General features: G+C 36.3%; 2 protein-coding genes across 2 annotated transcripts; both read right to left on the reverse strand.

Annotated features, from left to right (window-relative positions):
- Positions 1–1,417: 1,417 nt before the first annotated feature.
- Positions 1,418–6,115, reverse strand: LOC135607085 (protein OXIDATIVE STRESS 3 LIKE 2-like). The gene is made up of 2 exons (XM_065098590.1): positions 5,704–6,115; positions 1,418–2,065 (listed from the first exon to the last, which is right to left on the reverse strand). The coding sequence occupies exons 1-2, from the start codon at positions 5,976–5,978 to the stop codon at positions 1,621–1,623; spliced, it is 720 nt and encodes a 239-aa protein (XP_064954662.1). The 5' UTR covers positions 5,979–6,115; the 3' UTR covers positions 1,418–1,620.
- Positions 6,116–7,258: 1,143 nt separating this feature from the next.
- LOC103977623 (fatty-acid-binding protein 2) lies at positions 7,259–14,866 on the reverse strand. The gene is made up of 12 exons (XM_009393189.3): positions 14,670–14,866; positions 14,186–14,336; positions 13,744–14,095; positions 13,407–13,617; positions 12,505–12,580; positions 12,224–12,326; positions 10,019–10,087; positions 8,590–8,626; positions 8,419–8,493; positions 8,295–8,346; positions 8,171–8,215; positions 7,259–7,709 (listed from the first exon to the last, which is right to left on the reverse strand). The coding sequence occupies exons 2-12, from the start codon at positions 14,262–14,264 to the stop codon at positions 7,612–7,614; spliced, it is 1,197 nt and encodes a 398-aa protein (XP_009391464.1). The 5' UTR covers positions 14,265–14,336; positions 14,670–14,866; the 3' UTR covers positions 7,259–7,611.
- Positions 14,867–15,103: the final 237 nt, after the last annotated feature.

Below are 15,103 nucleotides of genomic sequence, written 5' to 3' on the forward strand. Positions count from 1 at the left end.
TCTCTAATACCTTAAGTAAAATGATACTTTATGTTAGATTAAAACATGTTAGGCCCTTTTCCTTTTTGATTTATTATATGAAATCTTTAAGATATTAATCTATCTCGAGGAGTTGCACTCTTGCATAAGGTGGCTCAAGCTCTTGATATGAGACTTGACATGATAAATGTGTATCTAGGAGAGTTTTTTAAGTATTGGTGTGGACTTAGTCATGATATTAGGTATTAGATATAGAGAAAATATTTGAGGAATGAGAAAGGGGTTGTTGCCCTTTGTTGTGTTAATAATTTGAACAATTTGACCTTGACTTATTGAGTCATGTTCAACATAAATAATGCTAGTAGGTGGATTAGCTAGTGGATAATTGATCAATGGAGAGTTTAGATTAAGGTCATTAAAATGAATATATAAAGATAAAGGGTTCAAGAATTAGGAAAAGATTATTTGTTGTGACCCTTGTAGAGAATGGATTCAAATTTAAAGGAGTGGGGTCTTCTTGATTTTATTGTGAAGTCATGATATGATTATCTTGTGACATTTCAAAAGAAACCTTCTTTATAACATAAATATGATAAATAATATTTTGATTGTATCATATGTAGAAGGTGTTCAGATCCAACTAACTTTTGATAAATGACCCTACAAAAACTATGTCGGAGGCATGCCCGATAGAAGTCTACATGATGCTTAAGTTAGTAGGAAATTCAAATGATTTAGCAAGTTATGAGAGCTACAATTATCAATCATTTTCATGGACGCGGGCGCATGGCTGATAGGAGTCTATCCGATACTTAAGTCAGTAGGAGATTTAACAACCATTGTATATATTTGCACAAAGTTCTCAAACAAGCATAATATTTAGAATCCCTTTTTTACTATTCATAATCTCTTAAATAATTAATAAAATAATATTATACTATCTATAACCCCTATAATTTCAATTTTATCTTCTTTTTTTTTTTTTTTTTCCACAGACCTTATGATACTCCAATGTGCCTTATTGCCATCGACCACAAACCACCTTATGATGCTCTCTACTAATCATCGCCCTCCAACACATAATTGTCGTCAATTGTTACCCCTTGACCGTTGATCGTCGCCTTCTAGGCCACGTTCTCTCAACTTGCACTCCAACCTGGCTAGTTGTTCTCACGTATTGTTTTTGATGAGAAAAAAAAAAGAAAAAAAAAGGAGAAAAGAGAGAGAATTTATGTTCAATTAATTTTTTAAAAAAATTTAAAAAGTTTAAAATAAGATTCTAAATTAAAAAAAAAAATATAAATAGAAATCTCTTCTTAAAAGATCCATTGTGTTGGAAAGTAGATTAACCTAAAGAGACAATGATGACATATAACCGCATTTTCTTTCTTTGTGGATGGATATGAACATAAAAGCACCAGAAACACGGGATGACAGGTAACATAAATGCCTGGTAGGACTACTATTACTAAATCTACTAATCTCAAAAAAGACAAAATGAGTCTAACATAGCCTATATAACCACCAGACATCCTAATTTTATCAAGTCGGTTTCCATAAACAGTCCATTTAAACCAGTACAAAACAAGAGGTCAGTGCTGCTTATCCTTACTACTACTATCTTAATTAACTTAAAGACGTTCAATTAGCCAGACATTGAAAACATGTTAACGAGAAAGATCTCTTTGAAAGAGAGAACTTTTCATGTGAGGCGGAACCGACTGGAGAAGCAGCAGGGATGGTGAGAACAGAATTTCCCTGTGGGTGCCGGGGAGGGAGATGTTGAGCTCGTCCATGCTGGTTATTGCTGCCTGTACCGTTGCTCCCAGAGCTGCTACCGATTACAGAAGAAATAAACTTACTTTGGCTCGAATTGGCAGGTTTCTCTGAAATCACACCTTCAAGGGTTGTCTGCTTCTTATTCCTAAATTTGTCTGACATGATGCTGTGGGCAAGAAGATTCTTCCGCTTACGGGTGTAGGCATTTTCTTGTTTAGCAAGGTCCTGAGCAGATGACAAAGCTACAGCATCTGAAAGGATCGAGAAAGATTTGGATTTCCCAGAGTAGAACTTAGAGATGCCACGCCTGGAAAGAGGGAAAAGTTACAATGGATTAGAAAAAGCTCCTAGCATGGTTAATTCTTTGGTACAAAGTTAATTTCTTCCAAATGTATTCAGGACACATACTTTAAAATACTTGCTGCATTTAGTATTAAGTACAAGTTGATTTCTATTGAATATATCAAACAAATTTCTGCCACTGATGCCAATTTATAATCCAACTTCGACGAAAAACACTCAACAAACAACAAATTGTTTTAGTTTAGAGTCAACTTAAGTAACTTTCAACATAATAAATTTCTGTAGATTCAATAACAGCATAAAGACTTAAGTCATAACTGATGGCTAGAATCCAGTCTCAATGATGATAAGGTGGTGCTGGTGTTGACGTCCGGAGGCAAGGTCTTAGGATTAGATGATAATTAACCAATTAAAAAACAAGAAGGAAACATGAAAGAGACCTTTTCTTGCTAGTTGAAACAAGTTCCTAGAGGGCAATCTTTTGGCACCATGTTAAGGTTTTTTCTACCTATTAAAGGGTAAAGCTACGTATATTGACTATTCCAGAAAAGTGTTTATTCTTGAGAAACCAAAGAACTTGTAAACCTAAAATATAGATTCTAAAATACATATCAGATTTCTCCCATACTTATAGGTCATCTAGTATAACACTAAGTTCAATCTTGCCAACAATTTTTTGAATTGCCAATATCAGCCATCTGACTCATTAGATTTCAATGATAAACTTGAAACCAACCATATATTTTTCAGGTTGAACAAACCCAACACGAATATCCAGTTAACTAATGGAAATTTCACATATCGTAGGTGTCTGGTTAGATCTTACAATGGCTCACTGTGCAACATGTAGCTATGCATGCATGGCAACCTACTAGATACAAGAGACAAACCATCCAATCCAATATTTCTTGAGCAACCAAGTGTTTGTTTCATAAAAATCCTCTACAGTCTCCAAAGTGAATAAAGACCTGTCAAGAACTGAAGAAAGGGCACATGCAAGAACAAGACAGAAAACCTAAGCTAAACAAGCATTAACTTTACAGTATATACACAAGTTATGGCACAAAATTATGCTAATACAGAAATGTTATAAATTTTTGCCGTTGGTGAAAATTTTTTATTCCTAAAATCAAGGTTCATAATTTCGTTCCGTACCGAAGTTTCGACGTTCGTTCGGTACGGTACAATACTGTATACTGAGCGGTATACCGTTCGGTATACCGCTCGTTATATATATATATATATATATATATATATATATATATATAATTCGACGACGTCGCCTCCTTTATATATATATATATAATAAATATATATTTATATATATAATATTATATATATATATATATTTATAAAAATATAAAAGACTTTTATATATAAAAGATAATACATTTTTTTATAAAATATTTTTTTATAAAATATATTAAAAAATGCCGAGGCGACGCAACGTCGCCTTTTCCTTCTCCCACGCGGGACGATGTCGCCTTATATATATATATATATATATATATATATATATATATATATATATATATATATATATATATATTATTCCGTCCGGTAACGAGCGGTCCGTGTACCAGTCAGTTGATGGACCGGTACGTACTGCCCGTACCGAACGGTATTATTCGAAATTGCATACCTTACCTAAAATATCCTCATGAGTCATTCTCCTTGTTCTGGAGTGAAACTTTTGTGATTCCTTAAATAGCATCATGAGTAATATGATGATACTACCATCTCTAACTAGGATAAACCAAAGACTAAAAAACTACTGAAACAACTGACTTCTTTTAATTTTTTTCTGAAATAATATTACGAAATTATATCTAATTGCTCTTTTCTTTGTCCCACATTCCCATCTCTGCTAGGTAATCTCTCCTCTCACTTGCATTTTAAGTGGGACCAGTAGTGAAGATCATGCATGAAGTAGGGCTGTAGACTTGAATAGGGGAGATCATTCGTAGAGTGGAGGTTTTGTGTCCTGCAAGTACGTCAGACATTTTGATGTCTGGATGAACAGGGGTATATCTTGCTGTGCATGGTCACATAAGTGCATTACAGGATTCCGTACGATGAGCTCTTTGCTCCACATGGGTGTGGTAGAATAGCATATCCAACAAAATGTGGAATACTGCTCCATTCCTTCTGTTGCTTTCTTCTCCTCCAACTCCTCCAATAGATAATTGACCATATTTTCGGAGCACTAGCACATAAGTTCCCATTTTGTTGGAATTTTTTCTCTTTTCAAGCAACAATTTGGTTGACAACTTGAGATCAGTTACAGTTTTACATTATATTGCAGTGCAGATGTAGTTGACCTGAGCCATCTTATCTAAGATGTTTAAAGTTGTCACTTACCATGACATGACAAAGAAGTTAACAAAATGATGCTTAACAAAGAATTTTTGTATATGTACAATAAAAAAGAGTAGAAATATCATAAACATAAGAACTTTTTATGCTTCAATAGCTATAAAAGGTCATGAAGCGAAAAGGATCAAGAATATCATATTAGCACAAGAACACAGTAAAAAAAGTTAGTAAAAGTTAATAGGCTCTCATGCAAATTTAATAAAAAATGGAAAGAGACAAAAGAGAATGACCAATGGTATTTGTCTTTGTTTTGAACGTCTGATTGCTTAAAAAGGTTGAAATGAATGATTTTGAACTAAATCAACAATAAACTTAATCACTAGTTATGCCCCGAATGATACCATTGTTAAGTAAGACATTACACTGAGTTAGTGTTTCTGTTTTTCTTGACTATTTATACGAATTTCAATGAATTATTTTAAACATATTAGGCATATTCATTAAAAAATAATTTACACCAATGTCTTGATTTTACATTTCTGATACGTACTGCTTATGCACTATAGGTAAATTATTAAATGGTAAAGTATAGGCTTACTTCATCCATGACAGAATGTAGGAAAGAAGGCAAACCAAGATAATAACTTATATTTGGAACCTTCTCCGGTTCAAACTGATCCTTGGAAGTTGACCAACCCTCACAATTTACCATCTTAGCTATTTAGGTTCCACCCACTCTCCAACAACCGGTCACTTCTTATGAGCCTAGAATAAATGAATGGCATAGTGAAAATGGAGGGATGCGAGACAGTAATTGAAGACTTAAGAGCCCTCCAACAGGTGCAAATGGTGCAGGATCCTTTTAAGTCAATAAATGTACGATATCAGGAAGTAGATCAAAATATATCTTCATATATTACATCTTATGTGCTTTCTTATCACAGAAAACTAGCATGGTTAGAGGAACCGATAAATCGGTTGATTGGCTGTTTTCTAGTATTTGTCCTCGTATCAAATTATAATATTAATCCAAAGGAGAAATGTTCCTTAATTGATCCGATTCACAAGATCTTTTGGATAAGAACAAATATACCTCTCGTACTACTGATTTGTTTCTGAAACATCCACAGAATCTTTCACAGGGTTTTGGTACTTTAATCTGACATATATACAGAGCATCTCAAAGAAAAAAACATAGGCTGGAAGAAAGAATATACTGACTAAAATTCAATAAAAGTCCAATTGAAGAAAAAAACCATCGTATTCAAATAACCGATGATAAAAACGAATTAAATAAAAGAGAAGCAAAATCCCAATCTAGAATACCTCATCGGCAGCGTATCCTCGAGGGCGTCCATGGTCTCCAGGGGGTCCTTCAACCTGCTCTGCACCTCCGTCTCCCCCGACTCCTCATCGCCGTCCGACCCCTCACCACCGCTGGAGACGTCGCTACTGTTCCTCCCGATCGATGACGAGCTGCAAGAGTCCTCCCGAACCTTCCCCTTCAACGCAGCCTCCGCATAGTTCGAGCAACAAGCCGCGATCCCCCGGGCGAACCCCGACTCTCCGATGCCGTTCCCATTCTCCAGCGCGATCGGCATCGGCCTCAACAAATCAACCCGCACCAACTTCAGGATCAGATCAACCGTTTCCACCACGAAACCCGCCGGAGGAACGACCACGATCCTCCGGCACAACGCACTCTCCGATCGCAGCAACCCCTTCCCCTCTCCCAGAACGCAATGGACAAAGAAGCCCAGAGCTATTTATTTATAGGAGCGAATATCTAATTATCATTGAATCGGGTAATCTACGTTCCATTAACATGATAATACTTGATTTAAAGATAACCCGATCCTATCTTTGTCGGTAATTATGTTGTCTGGTTAATTGAATGGGCTTCGTTGCAGCGAGACGAGCCCGTAACTGCTGATGAACTGTCCGGTTCGCACCTGATCTTGACACGTACGTACCTTCCACCAAAGTAGCGGTTCCGAGTTTGCCACGGGGCAAGGGATAGGGCCGCCTCGGGGCCTTATCCGAATTGTACGGGTCGAGTAGGCAGTTCGTCGTTTCTTGTGCTCGCAGAGAGATTTTAATCGGACGGATATAAGGATGGGGCCGCGGGAGTCAACGGTGTATGATTTGTCCTCCCGTGGCCGTAGACGGATCAGGCGATGGAAGATTCCTCCTTCGACAGTTCAGTGAAGAAAGATCCTCGTGGGCTCAGCATATCTACGCTTTATCCGTCGCCTCCGACCTGCGCTGCCAGTGGAGGTGACATGGGCCCCTCAGTGTGGGCCCCATCGGATGCTCCAACCGCGACACGCTTGTGGGAGATGTCACCCAAAATGGGTAAGTGGTGCCAACTACCATCAATTTTGAGTGCTTTTTAAACCTAGAAAAAAATGCAAACTATTATATAATATATATTAAAACCATCTCTCCACGTCTCTTTAATCTCTATTTCATTGATAAGCATCCTAACATATCAATCTTTAACTTTCTGTGAAAGGTATATCAATCTTTGGATGTCATCATATATATAGACCTTTAACTTTCTGTGAAAGATACATATTGAAAGTTGTATTATTTTGCCCGACTACTCTTTTTGTTTTGGTTATGAGATTATAAGCCAAAATCATCCACCTTTACAGCACAATCTACTGCAGGTTTCAGCACTGTAATATTCTTAAATGGAATGTGTAAATTTAAAGGCGAGATGGCCTTGAGAGGCATTGCTGATCAACATTACGACCATCCAACGGTGAAATAAAGATAAGAAGTCAAAATGTTATCAGAGTGGCACATTACGTGGCCTTTTTATACATACACATATTTAAATTTCAGAAAGGAGAACGCATGGTTATTACTTTCATGATACAGAAACATATGTACGGTTGTGAATCCATATATTCCAATAAATGGTATCACGAGAGTTCTTGCGTCACTCAACAAAAGAAATGTATACCTCAGAAAGATATGATCTGGTTTTGGCTGAGGCAGGCAGCTTGCCCGAGTCAATCTTACCAAAATGAATAGAATCAGGAAGTTCTAATGTTTAATTTAGAACCTGAAAAACATGGCCCCTCAGCTTAAAAAAAATTGGATGCCATGTAGTTTTCATATACATGACTTTCTACTTAACAAGAATGTATTATCTGACCTGTATTAGTACCTGAATTTCAATCATCGGCACAAACTTGCAAACCATAGCAGAAACTATTTCTCATCTTAGCATCTCCTTATGAGTCCCGCAACATTTTCAGCAACCTCTTCTTTGGCCTGTAATGATACAGGAAGATCGCCGATGTACATGTCAAAGAAGGCTCCTGCATGTACACTTATATTCATAAGTGCTTTTCTTCAGACTAAAGCAGTTTATCCCAACTTGTCCTTTATTTATCAGCATATCATATTAGAAAAAGTGAAGCTGCATGTTTAACAAAATTATCAAGCATAATTGCAGCTCCAAAGGGTGGCAACCTTGTTGACAGGCCATGTGAACTCAATAATAAGAACAAACATAAAATGTGATATCAATTAGATTGAATGGAAATGTTTTGGCAGGTAAACCTCCAAGCAAGGTTACTGATTTCACATTTCCACATGCCAGTACCATAGTACACAAAATTGTACCATGTTTCGGTATGCAGATGCATACTGGAACTGTGACGGTCTGATACAAGCCGGAGTCTAATACAGGTCCACTATCCGAGATTTAGAACCATGCTTCTGAGCCATAGAGATTATCAAAGAATTCACATTATTAAACCGAGGAAAAGCAACTTACTGCATAGATCCTTACTGTGCACAGCACCAACTTGCCTACCACCAACTGCACACAAACAATGTTCACACCATCTGGTGAATACGACCACAAAAAAATATATTAGTACAAGACAGCCACTACTCACTTTCTGTTATCAGCTGCCCGTTTGCAGTTTGCCTAAAATCTATTGTGGTACCCTGAAATAACATTTGTTTCATCAATTTAAGTAAAAGAAGCACTAAATATAAACAAAGGAAATGCAATCTTACTGCAGGCAATGCAATATCTTGAGTGAAATAAGAACCAAATACCCTCAGGCAATGATAATCTGTATCAGGGTTCATCTTAGGAAGAGACAAAACAATCAAAGTCAGTATAGCACAACTTGAAGGAATAACCTAAAAAGAACTTGCGGATAGCTCTGTAAACGTAAACACTACCTTTTGCAAGCGTGTGCGAAGGGATTTCTCGAAAGCACTGCACCAGAAAATTTTAAGAAAAGCAATGTGTCATGTCGAAGAGCCATTCAAATAATCTAAGAAATTGTGGCAAGCCATCAAAGGAACAAATTCTAGTCAAATTTCAAGCACAAGTTTTATCTTTATTTCTTTTTACTAAATTGTAATCTTTAAATCTCAAAACAATAAAAATCTGCAATGAAGATAATAGAAGGGGAACTTCACCACAAGATGAAGTAATTAATTAGGCCAAATTCAGTAGCATGAAAACCATATATTACTTTCATAAGGAGTAGATACATCAATGATCACAAATTCTATATCTAGCCTTGTAAATACCTCCTGATTTCTTTTCCATAATGCATTGTATTTACACCCCACAGTATCCCTTACTTTGCTTACAACTATTTTCCCACATTTTGATTGTCAATGGAGCGATTATATAAAGCAATGCTGATAGTGCTCCTAAGTTGACAATGTATAACCATCCAAATCGACCCTTATGTGTATGTCCCAATTGACTTTAATGACTTCTAGTGTTGGCTTATTTCAGGTGCCAATATCAATGGTTAGTTTGCCGTAAAATGGTTATCCTCTCGGTTAAATACATATTCTTTAGCAATAAGAAAAAAGGTAGATAACATATCAACCTCATATAATTTACAGCAGGCTCTCTTTTCTAAATTTTCCTAGGCAATGGTTGATCTCAACATTCTTTTAAAATTTCCTTTGAAACCTTCTCAACTTTAAGCAGAGGCATATTGCTGGCCCATCATGAGGGGAAAAGGATTTGAGTGAAGAAAATTCTGTCATAAATTTAGCATTTGCAAATATTTTTTAGATCCATCAACATCTTGGACCCTACCAATATGGTACAACCTCCATTATCAATCTATGTCAACATTCTTAAAATGCATTCTAGAAATTAGACCCAAATGGTTCTATTTTGAACTTAATAACTTATTAAAACCTTAATAGCATGACATGTAACTCTTAAAAATGACCAAGAAAAAGCATGTAGAAATAAGCAAATTCACGTGCATATGTCATTTGTGTCTTAACATATATCAGAAACTAAGATGCTTGTGAAAAAGAGCATGTCAAAGTGGGTAAGGTGATTCTAGTGGCATTACACTTATGACAAATCTAACCAAAGATCAAATTTCTATATATTTTACAATTAAGGAATTGGGTTCTCAAACCCATAATTACTGGAGTTTGAATTCATGCTATTAAGCATGTATAATGACTTTGTACTCTTTGGCAAATATAGAGAAACCAAATGCAGGATTGCTAACCTCTTTTTTAATTTAAAGAACATGGAGCTACCAGATGTAGTATCAAAATAAAAAATGATATATCTATATTTGTGAATAGAGAAAGAGTTTAACATGTCTCCGATGATACATACTCTCTGACGGTGTTAACTTTGAGGCCATTACAATTAACCACCAGCCTAACAGTCATGTTGATATCCTCCCTGCATCAATCTCGAAAGATTGTAACAGAATGAACAACTAAAATCAACTACGAAAAAAAAACCATGAATTATTTCAACTGGAACATTTTTCAGTGACTTTTTGTTTCTTGTTTCAGAAAGCAAAAGTGTAAAACATATTATATTGATTGTAAAGAAATAGGAAACTAAGTTAAGGCAGGTTGCAATTTTTCTGCAACAGATTATATATCCAGATGGAACTATTTCATGATACCTTCTTCCTGAAATGTTTAAGGTGCTTCAATTGCAAATTTTCAATTTTACATGTCATTCTCATACATCTTTAAGCTCATTTGTACTTGTTTTAAATTGTAAGTAATAATTAATGCCACCTACACAAACAAAGCATGTAATAGTAGAAGCTCCTGAGATTTTCCTCAGACCACCCAGATATTCCTCAATATTAAAAAGTAGTATATAAGGACATGATCTTGATTTTTATGGTGTTGCTGAAATGAGAGTTTATACTGAAAACCATATAAATCAAACAAAGCACAGAAACCAGACAAGATGACTGTTAGCCTATCACTTTCTCCAACAACAATTAAACAATTTGTTGGAGCTCACAGGCTGAGATCACAACATAGGAAATAAATGTGCAAGGCTCTTGTCACTATATGCAGCCATAACATTATAAAAGGAGACACTATTTTCATAAATCAAACATTGATCATCTCGTCACAAAGGACCAACTTTACCGTTGTATATAACATTATCCCTATAAAAAAAAAGTTATTTCCATGAACCAAAAAGTGGTCATCTAGGTCAGAATGGAACAACTTTACTATTGTACCAAGCAAGGTTCGCCGTACCGTACCGGCGTTTCGACCCGGGCTCGGTACCGGTACGGTACGGTATACCGCTCGGTATACCCAGATGTACCGAGCACTGTAGCAGTGCTACAGTGCTACAGTGCACTGCTACAGTGCTCGGTACGGGCGGCCCGCGTACCGCTAGCCTATCGGACCGGTACGTACCGCCTGTACCGGGCGGTACAGTCCGGTACGGCAAACCTTCGTACCAAGGTTCACCGTCAGATGGGGATCTGAATAAATACCAAAGAATTTGGATTTGTCATGTGTACAACTGAAAAAAAAAAAAAACAAAATACATGAAATTGGAAGTGTGACCAAGGTTGCATGCTAATAAACAATGGTGTAAAGAGAGCATGTGGATAACTCCCTTGACGAAGAAAAAAAGCTAAGCCCAAATGTGATTTTTTTAATCAAATAAAGTCACTAGTAAAGGAAACACTCATACTACATTACAATCATGGCTTCTAGAAAAAAGCAAGCAAAAATAAGGAGAGATGTTGGTCAGCAAGGCTGCCAGTGCATGAAAACTGCACTGGTGTTCAAAGAACAATATTAGTGCAGGATAATCATCATACAATCATCCAGTTATGGTGTTCCTGAATGAGTCCAGGATTCCTCAAGTCCAAGTTATACAAATATATTATGTTGCTTGGTCATAACTCCATGATTCCAAATAAAATGATTACAAAAACAAAAGCAACTTCATTATGCATAAATACCAGTTTTTGGAATTTGAATTACTATTGAAACATGTGATCTAGTATGAGGAAACTTAGAACTTCCAGTCGGTTCAAGAAACATCTATCAGACCATGGCAAAGGGTAATGCAGGATGAACAAAACTAGCTTATGCTATGATGTGTTCTCTCTCAAGCCGTCCCATCTGATACACAACATAGTTCTTGAATTCTGTTGTCCTTCAGGATTGCAGTCCATATCATACTATTTGCAGATATTATTTGCAAATTTGTCTATTCTATCTTTCAATCTGTGAATCAATAGCTTGACCAGATAGCATGAAGCACGTTCAATTGAGATTACATCTAGGTTTCAATACATTAATGATATTCTTATTTCTTAGATTTATGGCAAACTTTCTAGGACAATCTGTCTGCAAAGAAAACTTCTCAGACATATTAAAGTTATTGCAGTCCATCCCAAGAAGCATGAGGGTAAAAAATAGTTGTGTTACAAGGTTGTAACCAAAGCACATTTTAAAAGCAATTGAGGAACTACATAATTCTGAAACAGCAACATTATATCTCTTGAAAATTTACACATCTGATAATCTTTTTGTCATATACCTGAGAAGATCTTCAAAAAAATCTGAATGGTTCTTTAACTCTGCTACAGGCACTGAAGCATACTTGGAACCCAGTTTTTCACAAATAGAATCAGGGTGGACATCTAATAGAACAAACAGATCACATGAGTTTTTACAAATGGTGGAGTATGAAATTGTGTCCATTACAAACCTACTCTAGCCACAAAACTCATCACTGAGGATGAATCTTAATATATATTAAACCTGAGATATTGAACAATGAACAACAAATGATAGTTAGTACTATGCACAGTTACTTACATAAGCCAAATGCATAGAGCTTCAAAGACTTGAGCTTTATTATTCTCATGCTTCTAGAACCAATTCCGACAAGCACCTGAAAATACCAAAAAGATGAGAAAGTATGATAATCACAAAATTCCACAAAATACTTTAGCTCATATTTGGTAACATTTTTGTGTCTGAAGTTCTCTTGTGCCCTAATAGTCAACTCTTTTTATCCAAATCTGATACAGATAACAGCAAAATATTGATACCATGATGAAATTTTATAGTATATAAAGTCAATATATGTTGAAGGGTATTGGCTAAAAGCCTAAAACAACTAAATGAGTATACAAACTATGAAAATCATGTTTCAAGAATTATCTAGAACCATATAACTATGGAGATCATGTTTCAAGAATCAATACTTAGCAGATGGCATACAAATTGTAAAGACTCAAAATGCACAAATCAATCTGAAGTTTCACATAAAGAAATCATATAACACAAAGCTCCAATTTGATAACAATCCACTAACGATAGTATTAATTGTAAAGGTGTTTGATCTAGCATCTCAGTAATAAATTTAAAGCATCGGGTCCATGAAAACTATGTAGGAGTCTTTCTTCCCGAGAAGCACAAAATTCATGTATAATTAAATACACAAAAAAATGGAAAAGAACTTCGAAAGACCTTATTTTCTATTTTAAAATTCAATAAAAATGAAAATAAAAAGGAACATACTTCATCAATCAGTAGTTCCTCTCATTTGATCCTATGTATTAATTCAGCTTCAAGACATCACAAAATCAATAAATGAGAATTCTAAGATTTTCAAATGAATTAGTAAAACATCCATGATTGAAGCTATACTTTGCATCAAGAATGTCATCACATGTTAATGCAAACAAAGATCACAAGATTGTGTATATATGGACCTTAGTAGTTAAACTGAAGTTATCCTCCAAGAATGTCGGAAATTTGATGCCTGTTTTTGGTTCAATTGCATCTCCTTTCCAGTTAATGTTTGATGCAGCAAGGGTAGCACAGCCATGATAGTAATCCTTTCTGTGTGACTGATTTACATGGCCACTGATCTGATCACTAGTGCTTTCCAACGTAATTGAATTGGCTAGTGCCTTTGAGGATCTAATATAAAATACAGGAAAACCATCAAAAAGGGATCACCTTGAATTGGAACCAAATGCTAAGTGATAAAAGCAAGTTTTAGGATATTCTAAAATTTTAAGCAGACACAAAGAAAAGATAACTTACTTGTTGTCAAAAGGAGGTATGAAAGCAGCAGCTAGTGATAGAATGGGAAGACCAAAACCATGGTGGACGCGAACTTCCTCACAGAAGAAACTTAACGTGGAACTTGCAAGCTTTGTGAGATAAGCTTTTATGGCATATTTGTTATCTGAACCAAAAACAAAATGCAATGCAGCAAGGTTCTGTCTTGAAGATGCAACTCGTTTGATCTGGGCACAAGATTCAGAGTGGCTGGGGATGGAGCCAAATACATCGGCAGGAACTTTGTGAAGTAAATTGAAGTCTGACTGAGTGGAGAGCCCGATTGATAGCGATCCAGCAAACTTGGAAATGAAACGGAACGCTTCCTGTAGGACTAGAATACCAGAGGCATAAATGTGGCTGGTGCAGTAGATAGAATTGTTTTACCAAAGAACTAAACTCTGACAATATCCTCAACCAATACCTTGAAATAATTGGAAATCTGTTGGGAGATTAGGTGTGTCAGCGAAATCCACATTTGCGAACAATGAGTTGTTCTTCATATTAATTCTTCGTGATACGTATCAAGAAGGATGAATCCAAAGAATCTGCTCACCCAAATACTGGAGGAAGCCCTGTAGAATGTTCAAATTGTTTATATAGAACATAGAAGCAGAAAACGAGAAAAGAAACGAGGAAGATGTTCACTATGGACAGGGATTAACCGAGACAGTCGAACACCTATTTCTCCTCGCTTCGTTCAAATGGTAGCAATTAGGAAAAAGATGCACAAACTGGAAACTATCCGACCAGCAAAAAGACAGACCGCATTAATTTTCGTTCACCTTTAAATGATGCCAAATACTACGAAAGTTGAAGGGAAAACAAAAGGAATCCATCTCCCACCAACATAATCACAAGAAACCGCAAGGAAAGAACCGAACAAGGAATGGATGTGTTCGACGCACCTGGCGCAAAATTGCGTTCAAAGAAAGCTTCGTCTCGCGGGATCAACAACGCCCGCGCATCAAATTAGCTGAATCAAAAGAATTAACGCGAAAGAGAGAGAAGGAAGGAAGGAAATCTATCGATGAGCGGCGAGAAGACTTGACGGGGAAAGGGCTAAAGGAACGAATATTCTCTCTCTCCTCCGGCTAAAAAAGAGCTCCCTTTTATATAACGACAAAAAATTAGGAACAGTCCCTTTTTAGCAACAGTGAAACCGAAATTCCATATTTGCCCCTTCATGCATAACCTTGTCGATTGAGGATCGCACACCGCCTTTAACAATGGGCAAGAAAAAGAACAATGATCGCCTACTTCCGAAGCTGCAAAGAACTGTAGAACCGAAAACGTGGCAATTAATGGTTGGATAGGAACAAGACGCTGACGCCATCGTTTC

Source organism: Musa acuminata, chromosome BXJ2-3 (genome assembly GCF_036884655.1).
Source record: "Musa acuminata AAA Group cultivar baxijiao chromosome BXJ2-3, Cavendish_Baxijiao_AAA, whole genome shotgun sequence".
Lineage (NCBI taxonomy): Eukaryota > Viridiplantae > Streptophyta > Magnoliopsida > Zingiberales > Musaceae > Musa > Musa acuminata.

Excerpts from the sequence above, each read along its gene's own strand:
- LOC103977623 (XM_009393189.3), bottom strand. The coding sequence starts at position 14,264 with ATGAAGAACAACTCATTGTTCGCAAATGTGGATTTCGCTGACACACCT. Across the intron at positions 10,088-12,223 it reads TTTTTTGAAGATCTTCTCAG|GGAGGATATCAACATGACTG; the intron begins GTATATGACAAA and ends AGATTGATGCAG. Across the intron at positions 7,710-8,170 it reads GCACAGTAAGGATCTATGCA|GAGCCTTCTTTGACATGTAC; the intron begins GTAAGTTGCTTT and ends GTGTACATGCAG.
- LOC135607085 (XM_065098590.1), bottom strand. The coding sequence starts at position 5,978 with ATGCCGATCGCGCTGGAGAATGGGAACGGCATCGGAGAGTCGGGGTTC. Across the intron at positions 2,066-5,703 it reads GAGGATACGCTGCCGATGAG|GCGTGGCATCTCTAAGTTCT; the intron begins GTATTCTAGATT and ends CCCTCTTTCCAG.